Source organism: Erpetoichthys calabaricus, chromosome 5 (assembly GCF_900747795.2).
Source record: "Erpetoichthys calabaricus chromosome 5, fErpCal1.3, whole genome shotgun sequence".
Taxonomy (NCBI): Eukaryota; Metazoa; Chordata; class Cladistia; order Polypteriformes; family Polypteridae; genus Erpetoichthys; species Erpetoichthys calabaricus.
The window spans coordinates 21671635-21691387 of record NC_041398.2 but is presented as its reverse complement, the minus strand read 5'-3'; the positions used below and the strand labels follow the sequence as shown (position 1 = coordinate 21691387).

Genomic DNA, 19753 nt, shown 5'->3' with positions numbered 1-19753 from the left:
TGCGGTCGAGTGCCTGTTATCGATGGGTGATGCAAGGAAGATACTAAATGCAGGTAACAGTGTGACTTGGCCACGACCCTGCTGTGTCTGTGTAAAGGGCAGTGGAAGATCTGCTACAATAAATAACCGCGCTGTTCCTGTTTCAAGTTGAATAAAGCTGGTTTTGCTAAAGTAGGGAGACTCAGCCTTGTGTTTTGGGGTGCAAGACAGGGACTCACACGTCACTATATATATATATATATATATATATAGATATATTTAGGCAGACGGCCGGGGCCCTTACCTGGCCAGGACGCCTCTTCTTTATATAGTCCAGGGGAATCAAGCATGGACTGAACAGTACCTACCCCGGGATGCTAAATGGCAGCCCCCCTGGGTGGCAGTGGTGCCTCGGATTCCCACAGGGCTACATGGGAGACAAGAGTTCTCTACAACCCTGTTGAGATCTGGGGGTGCCACCAGGGGACACTGCGGTGGTTCCTGAGCCCATCTGGGCGGTCCTTCCACCACACCCAGAAGTGCAGCCGGAAATGGGCCATCAAACACCTGGAGCACTTCCGGGTGGGCTATAAAAGGAGCCAGCAGCCACCACTCAGGGAGTGAGAGTCGGAAGGAGGGAGACAAAGCTTGCCAGAGAAGAGTGGAGGAGAAGAGAAGATTTATTATAAGTAGTGTGTGCTATTGTGCTTATTGGGACTGTGTTGTGCCTGTGGGAGCGGGGAAAGCGTTTCCCACAGGCGAAGAAAAGAGAATAAAAAACTTGTGTTTTTACAAGTGTGCCTTTAGTTTGTGTCAGGTTGGGTGGCTGGAGTGCCCCCTAGTGGTCTTGTTACAATATATATATATATAAATATATACAGTATACACACACATATACTGTGTATGGACAGAGTGACTTCAGAACAATTATTTAAAAGAAATTTAAGGCCTCTCCTATGACAATATATCACATGATTCACTGGGAATGGCCAACAGTTAATGCCACCGGTGTGATCTTATAAAGGTGACCACTTGCATTCATAGATTATTATCTAAAATAAGATACATCATTCCAAAGACATGCAGGTGAGGTGCATTGGCAATCCTAAATTGTCCCTAGTGTGTGCTTGGTGTGTGTGTGTGCCCTGCAATGGGCTGGCACCCTGCCCGGGGTTTGTTTCCTGCCTTGCGCCCTGTGTTGGCTGGGATTGGCTCCAGCAGACCCCCGTGACCCTGTAGTTAGGATATAGTGGGTTGGATAATGGATGGATGGATGGATGGATGGATGGATGGATGGAAGATACATCATAGCGATCACGTGCGGTTTTCTTTTAGACTCTGCTGGATTTTAGTTTAGCCTTACTGGTCTGGAAATTCATCTTTTTGACTGCCGGTGTTGATGTTTGCTTTGTTTATTGACTAGATTTTTCCTCAGAAAAACTTTTCATGAGGCAGTACAGTAACGAGCAGCACTTTTGGGGAGAGGACCCCCAGTAACTCACCATCGTATCACAGCAATACAGCCACAAAACAGTGGTGCCCCCCCCCCAGCCAGAAAACAAAATGGAGTTGGAGGAAGCACTAAACAAAGTCAAGATTGATCAAGACATAATGCAAGAACAAAGTAATAATTTAATTGAGTTCCTTGAACTTTTAAGCCGTCAAAGCTTTACAAGACCAATAAGGACAATGAAGAAACTCAAATTTGCAAACCATGTCAAATCACAGCACAATCCTTTTAATGTAACTGTTCATCTTATTTCCATTTTCAAGCATTCATCCATTCTCCTAACCCTTCAACGGTGCCAGTCTTCTGCTTTTACTTCCTTAACCCCACGTGCATTGAAATGTAGCAAAGAAAGAAAATTCTGGTCAGTTCCAGCATTCTGGTGAAGCTCGGTCTTAATGGACTGTTGGTAATCTGTAATGAGGGATTACAAGTAGAGGGTACACTGAACGTGACAGTTATGGCAGCCATTCACAATATTGCAACCTTGACACAACTTGCAAACTCCAAAAGCTGAAGGTGGTCAGGTCAGGTCAGGTTGGCGGGTATGCACTGGTACAGCACGTTGCCACACCCACCACATGACAAAACAGCTTGGGATCCTTGGCTGGCAACCCCCCCCCAGACAGACACGTGGTCCAATCCCACCCTCCAAAAATAACCCTCTCTCTGCCACAGCCAGGTGTTACGTGGGCACCCCCTTGGCCTGGTCCTCAACAATGAGGATCGTGTGAGCCGGACCAACCTCGGGGAATTGCGCCATATGGCCATAGTGCCACACACAATGAAGATCATGTGCCTCATTCGGGACTGTATGAGTAACACAAAATCAAACCAGCGATACCCAAGGATTCTCCGTAGAGATACAGTACTGAACGACTCCAGACATGTTCCCAAATTTAATGAAGAGGAGGAGGAATATGAAATTTAACAAAGTTAATTTCTCTGCAGCTAATTTCTTCATATGGGCATGTTTTATGCTCACTTGTTAGTCTTAAGATTTTAGGGTATTGCTTTTCATTCTCGTTGCAGTACCAGCATTATTCTAAGTGTTACCACTTTCTGTAGCTCCCAGAGAGGGGATTGTAAGTAGCAGGATAAGTTGGGTCTGACAATTCCAATAGATAAACGAAGCAATAAAAGAATTTCAGTTGATTTGATTTATATCTCGGATTGCATTTCTTGATATTTCACCATTCCCAGCATGAAGCCTTGTGTGTCTCTGAAGGCCACTTTTGCGTGAAAACAGCTTCCCACATTCACAACAGCAATGCGGTTTCTCTCCGGTGTGAATTCGCATGTGTCTTTGGAGATTGCTGATTTTTGAGAAACACTGTCCACATTCTGAACAACAATGTGGTCTCTCTCCTGTGTGAATTCTGACGTGTGTCTGAAGGTAGTCAAGTCGCGAGAATAGTTTGCCACATTCAGAACAGCAATGAGGTTTCTCTCCGGTGTGAATTCTCTGGTGACTCTGAAGACTGCATATCTGTGAGAATCTTTTGCCACACTCAGGGCAGCCATGTGGCTTCTCTCCAGTATGAATCCTCATATGTCTCTGAAAACTGCTCAAGCATGTGAATCTTTTTCCACATTCGATACAGCAATGTGGTTTCTCTCCTGTGTGGATCCTCTTATGCGTCTGAAGGCTGCTTATCTGTGAGAATCTCTTATCACACTCAATGCAGACATGCGGTTTCTCTCCAGTGTGAATCCGCATATGTGTCTGAAGATTGCTTACACACGAGAATCGTTTGCCACATTCAGTGCAACCGTGCTGCTTCTCTCCAGTGTGAATTCTCGAGTGTGTCTGAAGATGGCTGAGTTGTGAAAATCGTTTGCCACATTCAAAGCAAGAGTGCGGCTTCTCTCCTGTGTGAATCCTCTTATGAGTCTGAAGACTGCTTATTTGCGAGAATCGCTTGCCACACTCAGCACAGCCATGCGGTTTTTCTCCAGTGTGAATCCTCATGTGTGTCTGAAGATTACTCACACACGAGAATGACTTTCCACATTCGGAACAGCAATACGGCTTCTCCCCAGCATGAATTCTCCTGTGTCTGTTAAAACTGCTAATGCTTGAAAACCGTTTCCAGCAATCAGAACACCAATGTGGCATCACTTCTCCCTGAATTCTTATGCGTCTAGGTAGACAACTTCTATCCATGAATCTGGTACAAGTTCTTGTGCACTTCTGCAGTCCACCCACAACTGAAAATCTTTTACCGTGTCGCTTAGTTGTTTCAGATACAAACATCACTTTCCTCATAGCGTCATGGCATTCATTTGATAAAGTAAGTGAAGACAAAGGGCAGATGATGTTTCCTTGTAAATCTGTTGAGGCAGATAACACAATTACTGTGTATTTTACACATTAAAACTAAACAAACAGTACAAATCAAATACAAGAACACTTTAAATGGGGTGGGGAAGGCTTGTCACTCTGGTCATATCTGCAGATTTTAGACACCGCAGTCCTTTGTAGGACAATCAGATAACATCTTGGACAAGTGAAACTCCCCAATGCTAACCCCAGAGGAGACAGGATTAAAACACCGTCTCTGTAATAGTTATGTGAGTGTGTGTGTTACAGTGGGTTAATTTATGACTTAATATTCATAGTCTCCCAATAAAATCAATCGAGTTCAGATGTCAATCTAGGACACTCGTATAATGGGATGGCTGATGACACCAAAAAAGAGAGAGCTGTTGAACAATTTGGGAGTCTTCGATTTAAAAAATTCCCATTCACTTGACTATTCTTATTTAACTGAAAAAAAAAAAAAAAAAAAAAAAAAAAAATAATATATATATATATATATACTTGCTGTCCCCCATGGCTATGCCCACATAGTAGTGGAACAGGACAAACTTTAAAATTCAATAAAAACAAAAAAAAAATGGAATTCTGGCCAAATGGAAGGTAAGTACACTCCAAAGTCACACGTTGTCACTGTATCTGATCGTGTTCAGCTCTGACTGGAGAGCGTCCCTCGCATGGGAAGAAAAGCATACGGCCGTGATATCTCTGCCAATCAACAGCTACCTTCTAAAACACATGGAGCTCTGATCTCTCTCTCAAAAACATCAAACGTTACTACTAAACTATCTGTAGATGATAATGTCAGCTGAACAAATGGGTATGGCTAGCTAAGTGGAGGCAAAGTGCATTCCAACACGTGGCGAGAGGTACAGCGACTTGAACAGAGGCTGTCACATGAGTGAATGAGGAAGGCCCTGCTTTCCTCCTTCTCTGCCTGCTGTGTCTCTCTCGGATTCGCGCATTTAAATTGTTACCATCAGTGAACTATGGTCCTTAGTGTAATGAGAGAAGTCACAAAATCAACTGGAATGTTCAAACAAATTCTAGAAAAAAAAAATCAATCTAAATCCGTTAAGTAGTTCTCTCGTGAAAAGCGGACAGAGAGACAGATAGATGTTAGATTCTGTATATATATATATATATATATATATATATATGGTTGAAATAGTTAACTCTCAAATAATGCAAAGAGTACACGACACGAAGTGCAGTATTTGACAGTAAACTATTTCAACCATTCTATGATCTGCTTCTCGCAACTGAAAGAGGGCACTGTGGCGGATGTTAGCCGACTTGCTGGCCAACCACAAGCGTTACCTGGTAGGTAACCACCCATACAATCAGATTGTGATTCAGACTACGAATGCCGTGAATATCTATATTATATATATATATATATATATATATATATATATTCACGGCATTCGAAGTCTGTGTCACAATCTGATTATATGGGTGGTTACCTACCAGGTAACGCTTGTGGTTGGCCAGCAATCTGCTAAAATCCGCCACGGTGTCCTCAGTTTGTGAGGAGCAGATCATAGAATGGTTGAAATAGTTTACTGTCAAATAATGCAAGGAGTACGCGACACGTGTTTCGCCCTCATTCTAAGCTCATCAGGCGTACACACTCCACTGCACTCCCTCTCGGGAATCAAACCTCAGACGTCAGCGCCAGAGGCGATGCCCCTAACGTTGCGCCACGCCGTGTGGTTCGTTTATTTGACAGCATGTAGATCAGGGTAATTACATTCACGGCATTCAAAGTCTGTGTCACAATCTGATTATATGGGTGGTTACCTACCAGGTAACGCTTGTGGTTGGCCAGCAATCTGCTAACATCCGCCACGGTGCCCTCAGTTTGTGAGGAGCAGATCATAGAATGGTTGAAATAGTTTACTGTCAAATAAATGCAAACAGTACACGACACACATATATATATATATATATATATATATATATATATATATATATATATATACACACAGTGATATGAAAAACTTTGGGACCCCCTCTTAATTCTTTGGATTTTTGTTTATCATTGGCTGAGCTTTCAAAGTAGCAACTTCCTTTTAATATACGACATGCCTTATGGAAACAGTAGTATTTCAACAGTGACATTAAGTTTATTGGATTAACAGAAAATATGCATCATAACAAAATTAGACAGGTGCATAAATGTGGACACCCCAACAGAGATATGACATCAATACTTAGCTGAGCCTCCTTTTGCCTCTAGACGCTGTCCTCCTATAGCCTTTGATGAGTGTCTGATTCTGGATGGAGGTATTGTTGACCATTCTTCATCCGAAATCTCTCCAGTTCAGTTCAATTTGATGGACAGCCTGCTTGAAATCATCCCATAGATTTTCGATGATATTCAAGTCAGGGGACTGTGACAGCCATTCCAGAACATTGTCCTTCTCCCTCTGCATGAATGCCTTTGTAGATTTCCAACTCTGTTTTGGGTCATTGTCTTGTTGGAATATCCAACCCCTGCGTAACTTCAACTTTGTGACTGATGCTTGAACATTATGCTGAAGAATTTGTTGATATTGGGTTGAATTCATCCGAACCTCGATTTTAACAAGGGCCCCAGTCCCTGAACTGGCCACACAGCCCCACAGCATGATGGGACCTCCACCAAATTTGACAGGAGGTAGCAGGTGTTTTTCTTGGAATGCGGTGTTCTTCTTCCGCCATGCAAAGTGCTTTTTGCTCTGACCAAATATCTCCATTTGTGTCTCATCAGTCCAAAGCACTTTGTTCCAAAATGAATCTGGCTTGTCTACATGAGCATTGGCATACAACAAGCGACTCTGTTTGTGGCGTGAGTGTAGAAAGGGCTTCTTTCTCATCACCCTGCCATACTGATGTTCTTTGTGCAAAATTGTAGAACGATGTACAGATACACCTTCTGCAGCAAGATGTTCTTGCAGATCTTTGGAGGTGATCTGTGGGTTGTCTGTCACCATTCTCACAATCCTGCTCATATGCCGCTCCTGTATTTTTCTTGGCCTGCCAGACCTGCTGGTTTAACAGCAACTGTGCCTGTGGCCTTCCATTTCCTGATTCCATTCCTTACATTTGAAACTGACAGTTTAAACCTCTCAGATAGCAAGGGGACCCACATTTGTGCACAGCCAGTTTTTCACATTTGATTTAATTTCATACGACTAAATACTGCGTCACTAAAAATCTTTGTTTGGAAAACCCCCCCAGTGCTCAGATGTTCCTAGTAAATGAAAGACGTACCACTGTTATCTTTTTTGTTGAAAGGAGAGTCAATTATTATGCAGGCTGAGAGGGGTTCCCAAACTTTCTCATATGACTAGATAGATAGATAGATAGATAGATAGATAGATAGATAGATAGATAGATAGATAGATAGATAATATTTTAACAAAAATGTGCATTCTGGATGTTGTATATGGGATGTATTTTCTGTGAAAAAAGAAAATGAAAATTTCAATTATAAAATGAAAAAGCAATCTCTCTTCTGCAATTTCATTTTCAAAGTCCATGTGCAAGAATGCTGCAAAACATTCTGAAAAAAATGAAGTAACCCCATTTGCCATTTCATTTTCAGCCTGAACAGCAATGAAGGTGCAAAAGGGAAAAGTCAAATGCGTTTCCACTTTGCATTTTCATTTTCAGCTTCTCAGCATGATAATAGAGCGGGTCAATGGGTGGGTCTTTGCACCTTAATTTCCCACAATTCTTTGTCCTTCGTAGCTGTGGCAACTTCGATCAATATGAAGCCTGTCAGCTGTGAGAATTTATTTTTTTAAAAAAACATTTCATCACAGCACACTGAGAGGACAACACATCACTGTCAGCCATTTTGTCTGAAGTCTGAGTGGTCATGTAATTTAAGCTAAAGATGTCATTAGTAACTCACGGGTGCTACAAATGATGGTGCAACTTGTCCAACAACATGCTCTCTTCTATTTTGAAATGTACAAGGGACGTTGAAAAAGTTTCCACACTTTTTATTTGACTATTTATTAAGAATTTCAAAAATAAATGACATAACTTTTCTACATAGTCACCTTCATTTGTGATGCAATTTTCCCAGCATCGTACCAACTTTTTAATGCTCATTAACTCCTCTTCCCACCTTCGCTATTTCCAATGAAAATATAAAAGTGCGGAAACTTTTTGAATGTGCTTTGTATATCTATAATGTGACTTTACTCTCCTGCGGTGGGTTGGCACCCTGCCCGGGATTGGTTCCTGCCTCGTGCCCTGTGTTGGCTGGGATTGGCTCCAGCAGACCCCCGTGACCCTGTGTTCAGATTCAGCGGGTTGTAAAATGGATGGATGGATGGACTTTATTCATTAATTTTGGTACGTTCTTCAGACATTTACTGGTTTAATAAACACTTACATTGTCCTGAGTGACTATCCAATGATGGTTGCTCTGGCTCTTCCATGTTGTGACACATCTCCTCTATTAGTTTATCATCACATTCCAATGTTTCATGCTTCACAAGGACAGGCTGCTGCTGAGGAGAGCCCTCTCGTGAACTAATGAATTCAAAATCAGCCATCTCCGGTTTTATTACTGGACAACATTTTAAACTAGAGTAATTTACAGAAGGCACCTCTTTGAAATGATTATCATCATCGCTTTCCAGTTTCAAGCTGTCAGACACATGCTTAGAATGATCCTTTTCAGTACTAATTGCCTGGTCGATAGCCTTATTATTTTTGTCAGCAGGTCCCCACTCACAGTCCTCCTGTTTCATGTGGCAGTTCTTCTTTATACTGTACAAAGGAAAGACTCCCGTTCACAATTATCTTTCTCAGACAGGACCCCTCTTTGCTCCATGTTCTTTACAACATGAAAGCCTCTAATCAAGGCAGCATTTTCCATTTCCTTGTAATTTTCCTTGTGCTTTGATTTCTTCACAGGTATAGTCTTATAAAGGAGGCACCATAGACTTGAGTGTGAAAATCACTTCAGAAAGAAGGTAGCTTCTTATTTTAACAGAAAACTGAAAAAAAAGAAAAGGTTTATCTTAGAATAAATGAAATAATAATCACTTTATATAAATAAATAAATGCACACACACACACATATATATACATATACGCATACACACATATATATATACATACACACACATATACACAGATATATACATATATATGGCTGCTGCTTCACCACCTGAGGCCACAGGTCCACCACACCCTCGCACCTCTGCGGTTCGCCTACCAGGAGAAGGTGGGAGCGGAGGATGCCATCATCTACATTGTACACCAATCACTGTCCCACTTGGACAGAGGCAGTGGTGCTGTAAGAATTATGTTTCTGGACTTCTCTAGCGCCGTCAACACCATCCAACCTCTGCTCCTCAGGGACAAGCTGACAGAGATGGGAGTTAATTCATACCTGGTGGCATGGATCGTGGACTATCTTACAGACAGACCTCAGTATGTGCGTCTCAGGAACTGCAGGTCTGATATTGTGGTCAGCAGCACAGGAGCGCCGCAGGGGACTGTACTTTCTCCGGTCCTGTTCAGCCTATATACATCGGACTTCCAATACAACTCGGAGTCCTGCCACGTGCAAAAGTTCAATGACGACACTGCTATCGTGGGCTGCATCAGGAGTGGGCAGGAGGAGGAGTATAGGGACCTAATCAAGGACTTTGTTAAATGGTGCGACTCAAACCACCTACAACTGAACACCAGAAAAACCAAGGAGCTGGTGGTGGATTTTAGGAGGACCAGGCCCCTCATGGACCCCGTGATCATCAGAGGTGACTGTGTGCAGAGGGTGCAGACCTATAAATACCTAGGAGTGCAGCTGGATGATAAACTGGACTGGACTGCCAATACTGATGCTCTGTGCAAAAGAGGACAGAGCTGACTATACTTCCTTAGAAAGCTGGCGTCCTTCAACATCTGCAATAAGATGCTGCAGATGTTCTACCAGATGGTTGTGGTGAGTGCCCTCTTCTATGCAGTGGTGTGCTGGGGAGGCAGCATAAGGAAGAGGGACGCCTCACGCCTGCACAAACTGGTGAGGAAGGCAGGCTCTATTGTAGGCACGGAGCTGGACAGTTTGACATCTGTGGCAGAGCAACGGGCGCTGAGCAGGCTCCTATCAATCATGGAGAATCCACTGCATCCATTGAACAGGATCATCTCCAGACAGAGAAGCAGCTTCAGTGACAGACTGCTGTCACCGTCCTGCTCCACTGACAGACTGAGGAGATTGTTCCTCCCCCACACTATGCAACTCTTCATTTCCACCTGGGGGTGGGGTGGGGGGGTAAACGTTAATATTATACAAAGTTATTGTCTGTTATACCTGCATTTTTATTACTGTTTAATTTAATATTATTTTTGTATCAGTATACTGCTGCTGCAGTATGTGAATTTCCCCTTGGGATTAATAATCTATCTATCTATCTATCTATCTAAATTTGAATAAAATAATTGGTGCCATTTCTAAGGGCTGCACATCACGAACAAGACACTGTAGCCTGCAGCCCTGTAGACGTTTCACTGTTTTGCCATCAAACAAGTAAAAGATCAAAATCTACAAAATACATATGCTGAAGTGAACTTCACCAAGGGAAATCTGAAACAGTAAGCTAATCTGTCATTGAAGTCCCAGACACATTGAGTTGTGACAATTCACCAATGCGTTCCAGTCTTCCGTAAGGTTTGGGGCAGTCACCCGTATACTTGAATAAAGGCTGCAGAAGTGGAAATTTGTTTGCACAGTGGTGTACAGATTGAGTCCAAAACAGAACTGATTCACAGAAGGGAGTTAGCTGGGTTTGAAGGCAGGTCAGGGGAAGTGATGTCAGCAGTTCCTGGCACAATTTCCCATGTTTGATCCGCAGGAATAAAAGAGAGAGGATTATTGCACCCTGCCACCCCTTGGCCTGGCATGGAATTACCTTCTTTTGGTCCTTCTAGCTGCTTCCCATGTGGCTTAAAGTGTGGGTGAGTGACCGGAAAAGGAGTTCTAGAGTCTGATGGCTGTGGGGAGGAAGAATTTCCTGTGACGTTCAGTGGAGCACTTGATGCTAGTCAGTCTACTGCTGAAAACGCTCCTCTGTCCAACCACAATACTATGAAGTGGCTGATTAGCGTTCTCTCTCTCATTCTTCCTAGGGCACGAAGCGGAAGCGGAAGCAGAAACAGAAGCGGACAATGGCCGATTGTGATGTGAATCGCGTTGAAATTGTAGTTGAGGAACTCCAGGCACTCGATGAACAGATTCAGAAACTTCTGTTCAGACGAAGATACCTCAGAGATCTGAAGGCTCGGCTGTTGGATAAACCGTCCTCGCCATCTGTTATCAGCGTAACATCAACCCCGCGTTGTGCCGCTCAAGTCACCTTTACCCCCGCGCCTCGTAGGAGCAACACCGATGATGACCTCGGTGTATTTTAGCAATGCAGGCGGGGGTTCAAGGCCAGAACACCTCCATCGGCACAGGCAAGCATCGTAATGCAGAACCGGTTTGACCCTCTAAGCGTCCCCAGTTCGCCTTCAGCTCCTGGTGATGTAATAGTGGTAGGTGATTCTATTGTTAGGAACCTCAATATCACTTGCCCTAATAGAAAATCTTTTGTTTCTTGTTTTCCCGGTGCTCGTGTCCGAGATGTGACGAGACGTGCGCCGGCGATCTACAAGAACAGGGCAGTTGGAGCAATTGTTTTACATGCTGGCGTAAACGACATAAGGCACCGACAGTCCCGAGATCCTCAAGGCAGACTTCACTGCATTAATTAAAGACACAAAGGAGAGGACCCCATCGGCAAAGATCTTCATCTCGGGTCCACTCCCTCTCGTCAGACGATCAAACGAGTACTACAGTCGTCTGCTTGGTTTAAACAACTGGCTGCAGGGCTTCTGCAAGAATCAAGACATCGGGTTCATCAACAACTGGGACCTCTTTTGGGAAAGACCGCGTTTTTTCAAGCGAGATGGCCTGCATCCGAATAGCTTCGGCGCCCGGGTCCTCTCCGAAAACATATCCAAGGTAATTCGTTTATCTTGACTATCTATCTCTGCTTTTAACCCCTTCCGAAATGCCACTCCTGTGCTTGGTCATAATTGTTTAATAAAATCTTCCATAAAAGTGCGCAACATAAATACTGTAATAACCAATCTTAATGCACATAGAAAATCTAGGCAATACGGCATAAATACCAATAATTTAATTAAAGTTACTACTTTAGATGAACAGTTTATTAAAACTATAAAAACATATCATAGATTAAACAAAAAATACACGCAGAGCGGCGCTAATAAAAATAACTTAATTCTTGTTCCATATATCAATAACGCACATAGTATTCATCTCTGCTCCTCCGAAACATTGAATATGGCTCTATTAAATGTTAGAGCTTTAACTAACAAGACGTTTTTTATCAACGATCTTATTAGTGATAAAAAAAATAGATTTTATTGCACTAATTGAAACGTGGCTTAGCTCAGATGGCGCAGCTGTTTTAATCGAATCTGCGCCTCCGGATTACAGTTTTACTCGTGCTGATCGCCAAGGAAAGAGGGGTGGAGGACTAGCAAACATTTACTCAAGCAGGTTAAAATGTAAAAATATCAGTTTTGGTAAATTCAAGTCTTTTGAGTATCTCGCCATTATTATTCAGGGAGATTCTCACGTTCTAGTATTATCCGTGTATAGACCTCCAAAATTCAACGCGTCTTTCTTTGAGGAATTCTCTGACTTGATGTCAAACTTAAGAGTGTGTCATAGTTCGTAATTAATAGTCGGCGACTTTAATTTTCATGTAGATAATCAATGTGACCAAAAAGTAAAAGAATTTATGAACCTCCTGGACTCGTTTGATTTGAGACAGCTCATTAATCAGCCTACACATAAAGCAGGTCATACGTTAGACTTAGTAATTACTAAAGGACTAAAAGTTGATATAAAGCAGGTCGTTGATTTTGGTCTATCAGACCATTTTCTTCTACTTTTTAATATAGAAATAATGATAGAAAACACTCATGAGAAGCATATTGTTAAAAAACGCTTCTTTAACTCCTCAGCAGCTTTAAAACTTTCAAACATTCTAACCAATCAGTCCGTTTATAGTGCCAACTATAATAGCGAGGAGAATGTCAATAGTAAGGTGGAAAGATTTAATACTAAAGTGAGGGCTGCTGTTGACTTAGTTGCACCTGAAAAGACAGTTAAAAAATCTTCTAGCATTGTTATACCTTGGAAGACCCAAAGAGTGTCTGATTTAAAGAGAACATGCCGTAGAGCTGAGCGTAAATGGAGGAAGACTAAACTAACTATTGACTATGAGATATTAAAAGTTAAAATAACAGAATACAATAACACAGTCCGTCTTGAGAGGCGCTGCTATTTCTCTAAGCTTATAAATAACAATGCTAGTAATCCCAGAGTCTTATTTTCGACAATTGATCATCTGTTAAACCAGGTAACTAAAAGGAATGCCTCCTAAGTACTTCCAGTAAAACCTGTGAGGCTATCGCTGTATTTTTCAATCAAAAAATTAATGATATTAGAAATAACATAGTATATCTCCCCCAACACTAAGGATCCTCCTAAACCCCAGTACCCCATAATAAACAAATTAAAGTCTTTCACTAGGATAGATTTACCTGATTTACATAAAATAATTTCTCAAATGAAACCCTCCACCTGTGCCCTTGACCCAATACCAACAAATTTTTTCAAAGAAGTATCGGGCGTGCTTATTGATAATGTTCTTGACATAGTAAATTCGTCATTAGATACGGGGGTCTTCCCAGACTGTCTTAAGACTGCGGTAGTTAAACCCCTACTTAAGAAAAATAATCTCGACCCCTCTGCTCTTGAAAATTATAGACCCATCTCTAACCTGCCTTTCTTAAGTAAAATTCTAGAGAAGGCAGTCATTATACAGTTAAATGAGCACCTCAATAAACATGCTATTCTTGATAAATTTCAGTCAGGTTTTAGAACAAATCACAGCACAGAAACTGCACTCGTTAAAGTAGTAAATGACTTGCAGGTAAATGCAGACAGAGGCCGTCTATCTGTTCTCATCCTCTTAGATCTGAGTGCCACATTTGACACCATTGATCATAATATTCTTAAGAATCGCCTTAGTCAATGGGTGGGCCTCTCTGGCAGTGTCTTAAATTGGTTTGAATCCTACCTGGCAGGGAGAAAATTCTTTGTTAGTTGTGGTAATTATAACTCAAAGACACATGATATTCTATATGGTGTTCCACAAGGCTCTATCCTGGGTCCGCTGCTCTTCTCAATCCACATGCTTCCATTAGGTCAGATTATCTCAGGGCACAACGTGAGCTACCACAGCTATGCTGATGACACACAGCTGTATTTATCAATGGCACCTGATGACCCCAAATCTCTTGATTCGCCTACACAATGTCTAACTTGTATCTCAGAATGGATGAATAGTAACTTTCTCAAATTAAATAAAGAAAAAACCGAAATCTTAGTGATTGGCAATAATGGATACAATGAGGCTATTAGAAATAAACTGGATGCATTAGGATTAAAAGTCAAATCGGAGGTAAAAAGCTTAGGGGTAACCGTTGATTGTAATCTGAATTTTAAATCGCATATTAATCAGATCACTAGGACAGCATTTTTTTCACCTAAGAAACATAGCAAAAGTTAGACCTCTTATATCATCGAAAGATGCAGAGAAATTAGTTCATGCGTTTGTTTTCAGTCGGCTAGATTACTGTAACGCACTCCTCTCGGGTCTACCCAAAAAAGACATCAATCGTTTGCAACTAGTGCAGAATGCAGCTGCTAGAATCCTTACCAGGAAAAGAAAATCCGAACACATTTCTCCAGTTTTGATATCACTACACTGGTTACCTGTGTCATTCAGAATTGACTTTAAAATTCTGCTTAGGTTTATAAAGCTTTAAATAATCTCGCCCCCGCTTATATATCGGAATGTCTGACACCTTATATTCCAAATCGCAACCTCAGATCCTCAACTGAGTGTCTCCTTAGAATTCCAAGAGCAAAACTTAAAAGAAGTGGTGAGGCGGGTGGCCTTCTGCTGTTATGCACCTAAAATCTGGAACAGCCTGCCAGTAGGAATTCGCCAGGCTAATACAGTGGAGCACTTTAAAAAACTACTGAAAACACATTACTTTAACATGGCCTTCTCATAACTTCACTGTAATTTAATCCTGACACTCTGTATATCCAATTCATTATAATAACTATTCATTCAAAATCTGTACTAACCCCCTACTCTCTCTTCTGTTTCCTTTTCCGGTGTCCTGTTGGTGGTGGCGTGCGCCACCACCATCTACCCAAAGCACCATGATGTTCCAACAATGATGGATGGGATTAAAAGCCAGAAGTCTGTATGACCTTCAGCATCAAGTGACTCCGTGAAAAAAAACCCGAACTACAAAGAGGACTATTTCATTTATGTTAGGTAGAATGCCCAAGGGGGACTGGGCGGTCTCGTGCCTGGAACCCCTACAGATTTTATTTTTTCTCCAGCCTCTGGAGTTTTTTTTTGTTTTTTCTGTCCACCCTGGCCATCGGACCTTACTCCTTTCTATGTTAACTAATGTTGTCTTATTTTAAATTTCTTATTTTGTCTTTTATTTTTCTTCTCTTCATTATGTAAAGCACTTTGAGCTACTTTCTGTATGAAAATGTGCTATATAAATAAATGTTGTTGTTGTTCAATAATAGACCAAAGCCTAGACAACATTCTCTGATCTGCCACAGTTTCCAAGCTGTCCAGTTTCTCTCCTACCACAGAGGCAGCCTTCTGAATTAGTTTGTATAGCCTCCTGATGTCTACCACTTTCATGCTGCTCCCCCAGCATGCTACAGCGAAGAAAAAGGCACCGGCAACCACACTGTCGTAGAACATCCGCAACATAGTGCTGCTGGCACTGCATAGGAAATACAGCCTACTTTGACCCTTCTTGTATATGGCCAGTGAGTTCCTGGACCAGTCTAGCTTATTGCTCATATGCACCCCTAGATGTACTCCTTAATGATCTCCACCTCCATACACCTTAACTCTTTCGAGGCGGGTGTCCACTTACAACAACATATATTAGTGTCTTCCTGCTACACAAATGCACTCAGCACTTCGATCAACTGATGTTGCTACATCTCTTTCGTTTTTGATCTCCAGATCACTTGCCTCAAATTTGGAGTGCAATAAGTCACAGTCCGATTCAGCAATAATACGCAAAACGTTTTCTACAGAGTATTTTGCTTTGCGCATTCGCTTTGCTCCCTCGCCAGATCCGCCTTTAGCTCCGTGCCTGCGTGAAGACAACTCAGGTGGCCGGCAGCTGCTCGAAAAAATATTCAGCCCTCAAAGAGTTAATAGTCAGGGGAGTGGCTGGAGATCACGATCTTCTTAAATCAACTACCAGTTCTTTAGTTTTACTGGTGTTGATCTGCGGTTGATTCAGGCTCACACCAGTCAACAAAATTGTCCACTGCCTTCCTGTAGTCCGTCTCTTCTCCATGTCTGATACTACCAACTATTGCAGAGTCATCAGAGAATTTCTGCAGATGGCAGCCCTCTGTTTTGTAACTAAAATTTGTAGTGTGCAGGGTGAAGAGGAATGGGGACAGAACTGTCCCTTGTGGAGCACCAGTGCCACACAGCACGGTATCAGACACAGAGCCCTGTAGCCGCACAACCTGTGGCCTTCCCGTCAGATAGTCCATGATCCACGAAACTAAGGGAGCATCCACCTGCATTTCCGATAGCTTAATCCCTAGTTTGGCTGGCTGGCTGGCTGGCTGGATGGATGGTGTTAAAGGCACATGAGAAATCGAAGAACATAATCCTGAGAGTTCCTCCTGGATTGTAGGCACGGTGCAGCAGGTAGGTCATTGCATCTTTGACTCCAATCCTCGCCTGGTAGGCAAACTGGAGAGGGTCCAGTGCTGACTTTCCAGGACTAGTCTCTCAAAGACTTTCATGATGTGTGCGGTGAGCGCCACTGGCCTGTAATCAGAAGGGGCACTAGGATGTGCCTTCTTTGGAACAGGAACCCAACAAGATGTTTTCCATAGCACTGGCACTTTTTTTTAACACTCAGGCTTAAGTTGAAAATCCTAAGTAGTACACCAGAGAGCTGTGAGGCACAGACTTTTAGACTTTTAGCACCCTTGGGCTGATGCCATCATCATTACGCAAGTCTGCATAATTCTCTCACGACTTGGTCTTCTGTAAAGGTGGTGGATGGTCTGGTTGTGTCAGTGTTGTGGCGGAGTAGGGTTCAGCTGGTAAGGATGGGGTTAGGAACAACATTCCCTCTAAGGAGTAGCATATAGTGAGCAAAAAACATTGTTTATGAGCGACATTTTGTTTAAGCCAAAAATTTATGAGCACCAACTCCGACGGTCGGAGTGAGCGATCGTGCGATAAGTACGAGCGACGCCGTCGGAATGAGCGATCGTGTGGGAAGTATGAGCGACACTCTGAATTCGTGTGAGCGATTGCTCACGCGCTCAGCTTAGAGGGAACATTGGTTAGGTGGTAATGATTCGCCGCACTCTTTCCCCCGTAATGAGGGGTGGGAGAGGGAAAAGTTAGCAGGTGAGGTATTGATGGTGGTGTCCAGGGATACATTGTCAGCCACAGAGGTGGAGCTGCAGGGCAGGTTGGACTGAGGCATGCCGTCAAACCTACTAAAACACTGGTTCAATTCATTTGCCTTTTCTCTGTCACCCTCAGTCCTCTGGCAGCTTGAATTAAAACCAGTAATTGCCCTTCCAGACCTCTCTGGTGTTTTGTTCCAGCTTTATCCTATAGCCGTCCCTCCCCTCTTTTATTTTAACAGACAACTGTTTCTGTACCCTCTTCACTGCTTCTTTGTCACCTGACCTAAATGCTCTCTTCTTTTCATTCAGAAGAGCTTTAATGTCCTTGGTGACCCATGGTTTGTTGTTAAGGAAGCAGCGTACAGATTTCAAACGTACAGTGTTGTCTACACAGAAGTTAACGTATTTTGTGATACAGTCAGTGAGACCATCAATGTCTGCAGTTATTTGCTGCTGTGTGCATTACACTTCGGTAACCTGTGTGTGATAAACACAAAAGTAAGAATTTCACTTTACAAAATGTGATAAAATTGCTAAACAGAAGGCAAAGCCCCACTGAGATGAAGGGATCCCCTATACAAAAACTGCATGAGATTTTCATTAAGCGACAGAACTAAATTCTGGGCCAGGGGTGCTGAATTCACGGCTCACTTAATCTATATTTAAAACATGTAGACATTAATGTGTCACAGTGTTTAAGGCTTTAGACTTCAAACCCTTATATGGTGGGTTCAAATCCCACCACTGACACTGTGTGGCCCTCAGCAAGTCAGTTTACCCGCCTGTGATCCATTTTGGAAAAAAAGTAAAAGAAGTGTAACCAATTGTACCTCAGATATTACAAATTGCTTTGGATTAGAGATGGGAAAATGATACAGAAGCGTCGAAGCTTGTGTCAGTCAATGTGTAACGTAGCGAGTCGAATCACTGTGTCAAAACACCGCTGTCACGTGACCCGTGACGTATGAAGCTTCGAACGTCATCAGCGCTTCACTGGTTTGACAGCTTTGGCGCTAAATGAACGGGAAGCCCATATAAAACGCATCATTCTCATTCAACAATGTTGGGTTGTGAGGAGAGAGAGAGAGAGAGATTTGGAGAGCTTTGGTGACAGATGACGACTAACAGCGGAAAACGGCGTTCAAAAGTTAAATAGTATAAATGGACAAGGACCTTAACAGAATAAAATGAACACAGACTTTTCTGACCTTTACTGGTGACACGAGACTGCAGCAGTGAGTGCCGCTTCACTTGCGCTCTTGAGAGCTTGCCATGACCTCAGTTAACCACCAGATGTCGCTGTGGTTTCAACGCATCGAATCTTTTTTCGGCACAAATAGAAAGAAAGCCTCAAAGCATCACGGGGCTTCATTTTCCCATCACTACTTTGGATAGAAGCATCAGCCAAATAAATAAATGTAAATTCATGTTAGTTTTCTCAAAGACCCACTTTAACATGTGTTTTACACATCAATTCTTTCATTAAATAAATTACATTTCCATCTGACCATTTAAATGCATCTGCTGTCAGGGTGGGATTACTAGGAAAAAAAAATTAAGTTTAAGCTTCAGGGCCCCTAATACTAGAGGGGTCTCATAGGTGATTGTAGTTCACATTACTAACAATGTTGGGTGTTTACTGTATAAGAAGGTTTTTTTTTTTTTTTTTTACAAAAGAATATGATCAATAACACAATGCAAAATAAAAAACTGTGATGATTTATCGTGGAACAACCTCACTGAAGAAGATAACAGTGGTTACCCAGACCCCCCCCCCCCCCCCCCCCCCCCCCCCCCCCCCCCCGCCATAACAGTTGAAGCTTCAGGGCCCCAATAATGTACATGTCCGCCACTATCTGCAGTGTCGCTCGCGTTGATCTGAGCAGCACAACGCATCGCGACGACTAAACTCTTAGCTCATAATGAACGAACAAGAAATAGGGAAAAGAAAGGTGGCATTCCTCACAGTCACGAAGAACTTTAGCGAGATGCCAGAGACAGAGCGGTCTCATGAAGAACACGAGAGCTTGACTTCACACAATTTTTAAAGCTACTCAGGTGTCCGGACCGGCCCTCCTTCCACAGTTTACCCGACTGATCGTTCGCATATCACGATTCTGTTGCCTTTTCCACAATTGTTGAATATGGCGAGAAAAAGCATTTGCATTTTCATTCGTGCTCCATGTAATTTTATCCATGGTCTGTGTCGATCGTCACCAGCGCTTTTACTCCCGGATTATCAATGCGGTCAACAGTTAACTGATTTAAACACATGTTAATGCAAATGTAAACTGATGTATTTTGTTTTCTCTTGTAATTCTCGCCTGTGTCCCGACTGCCGGTCTCAATCGCT

General features: G+C 42.5%; 1 protein-coding gene across 1 annotated transcript; it reads right to left on the bottom strand.

Annotated features, from left to right (window-relative positions):
- Window positions 1–2570: 2570 nt before the first annotated feature.
- LOC127527831 (gastrula zinc finger protein XlCGF57.1-like) lies at window positions 2571–8362 on the bottom strand. The gene is made up of 2 exons (XM_051927794.1): window positions 8200–8362; window positions 2571–3820 (listed from the first exon to the last, which is right to left on the bottom strand). Exons 1-2 carry the CDS (start codon window positions 8360–8362, stop codon window positions 2634–2636), a joined length of 1350 nt encoding a protein of 449 aa, XP_051783754.1. The 3' UTR covers window positions 2571–2633.
- Window positions 8363–19753: the final 11391 nt, after the last annotated feature.

Bases quoted from the DNA above. Each gene is read 5' to 3' on its own strand.
- LOC127527831 (XM_051927794.1), bottom strand. From the start codon at position 8,362: ATGGCTGATTTTGAATTCATTAGTTCACGAGAGGGCTCTCCTCAGCAG. The intron at 3,821-8,199 runs GTAAGTGTTTAT...CTGCCTCAACAG, and splicing joins GGATAGTCACTCAGGACAAT to ATTTACAAGGAAACATCATC.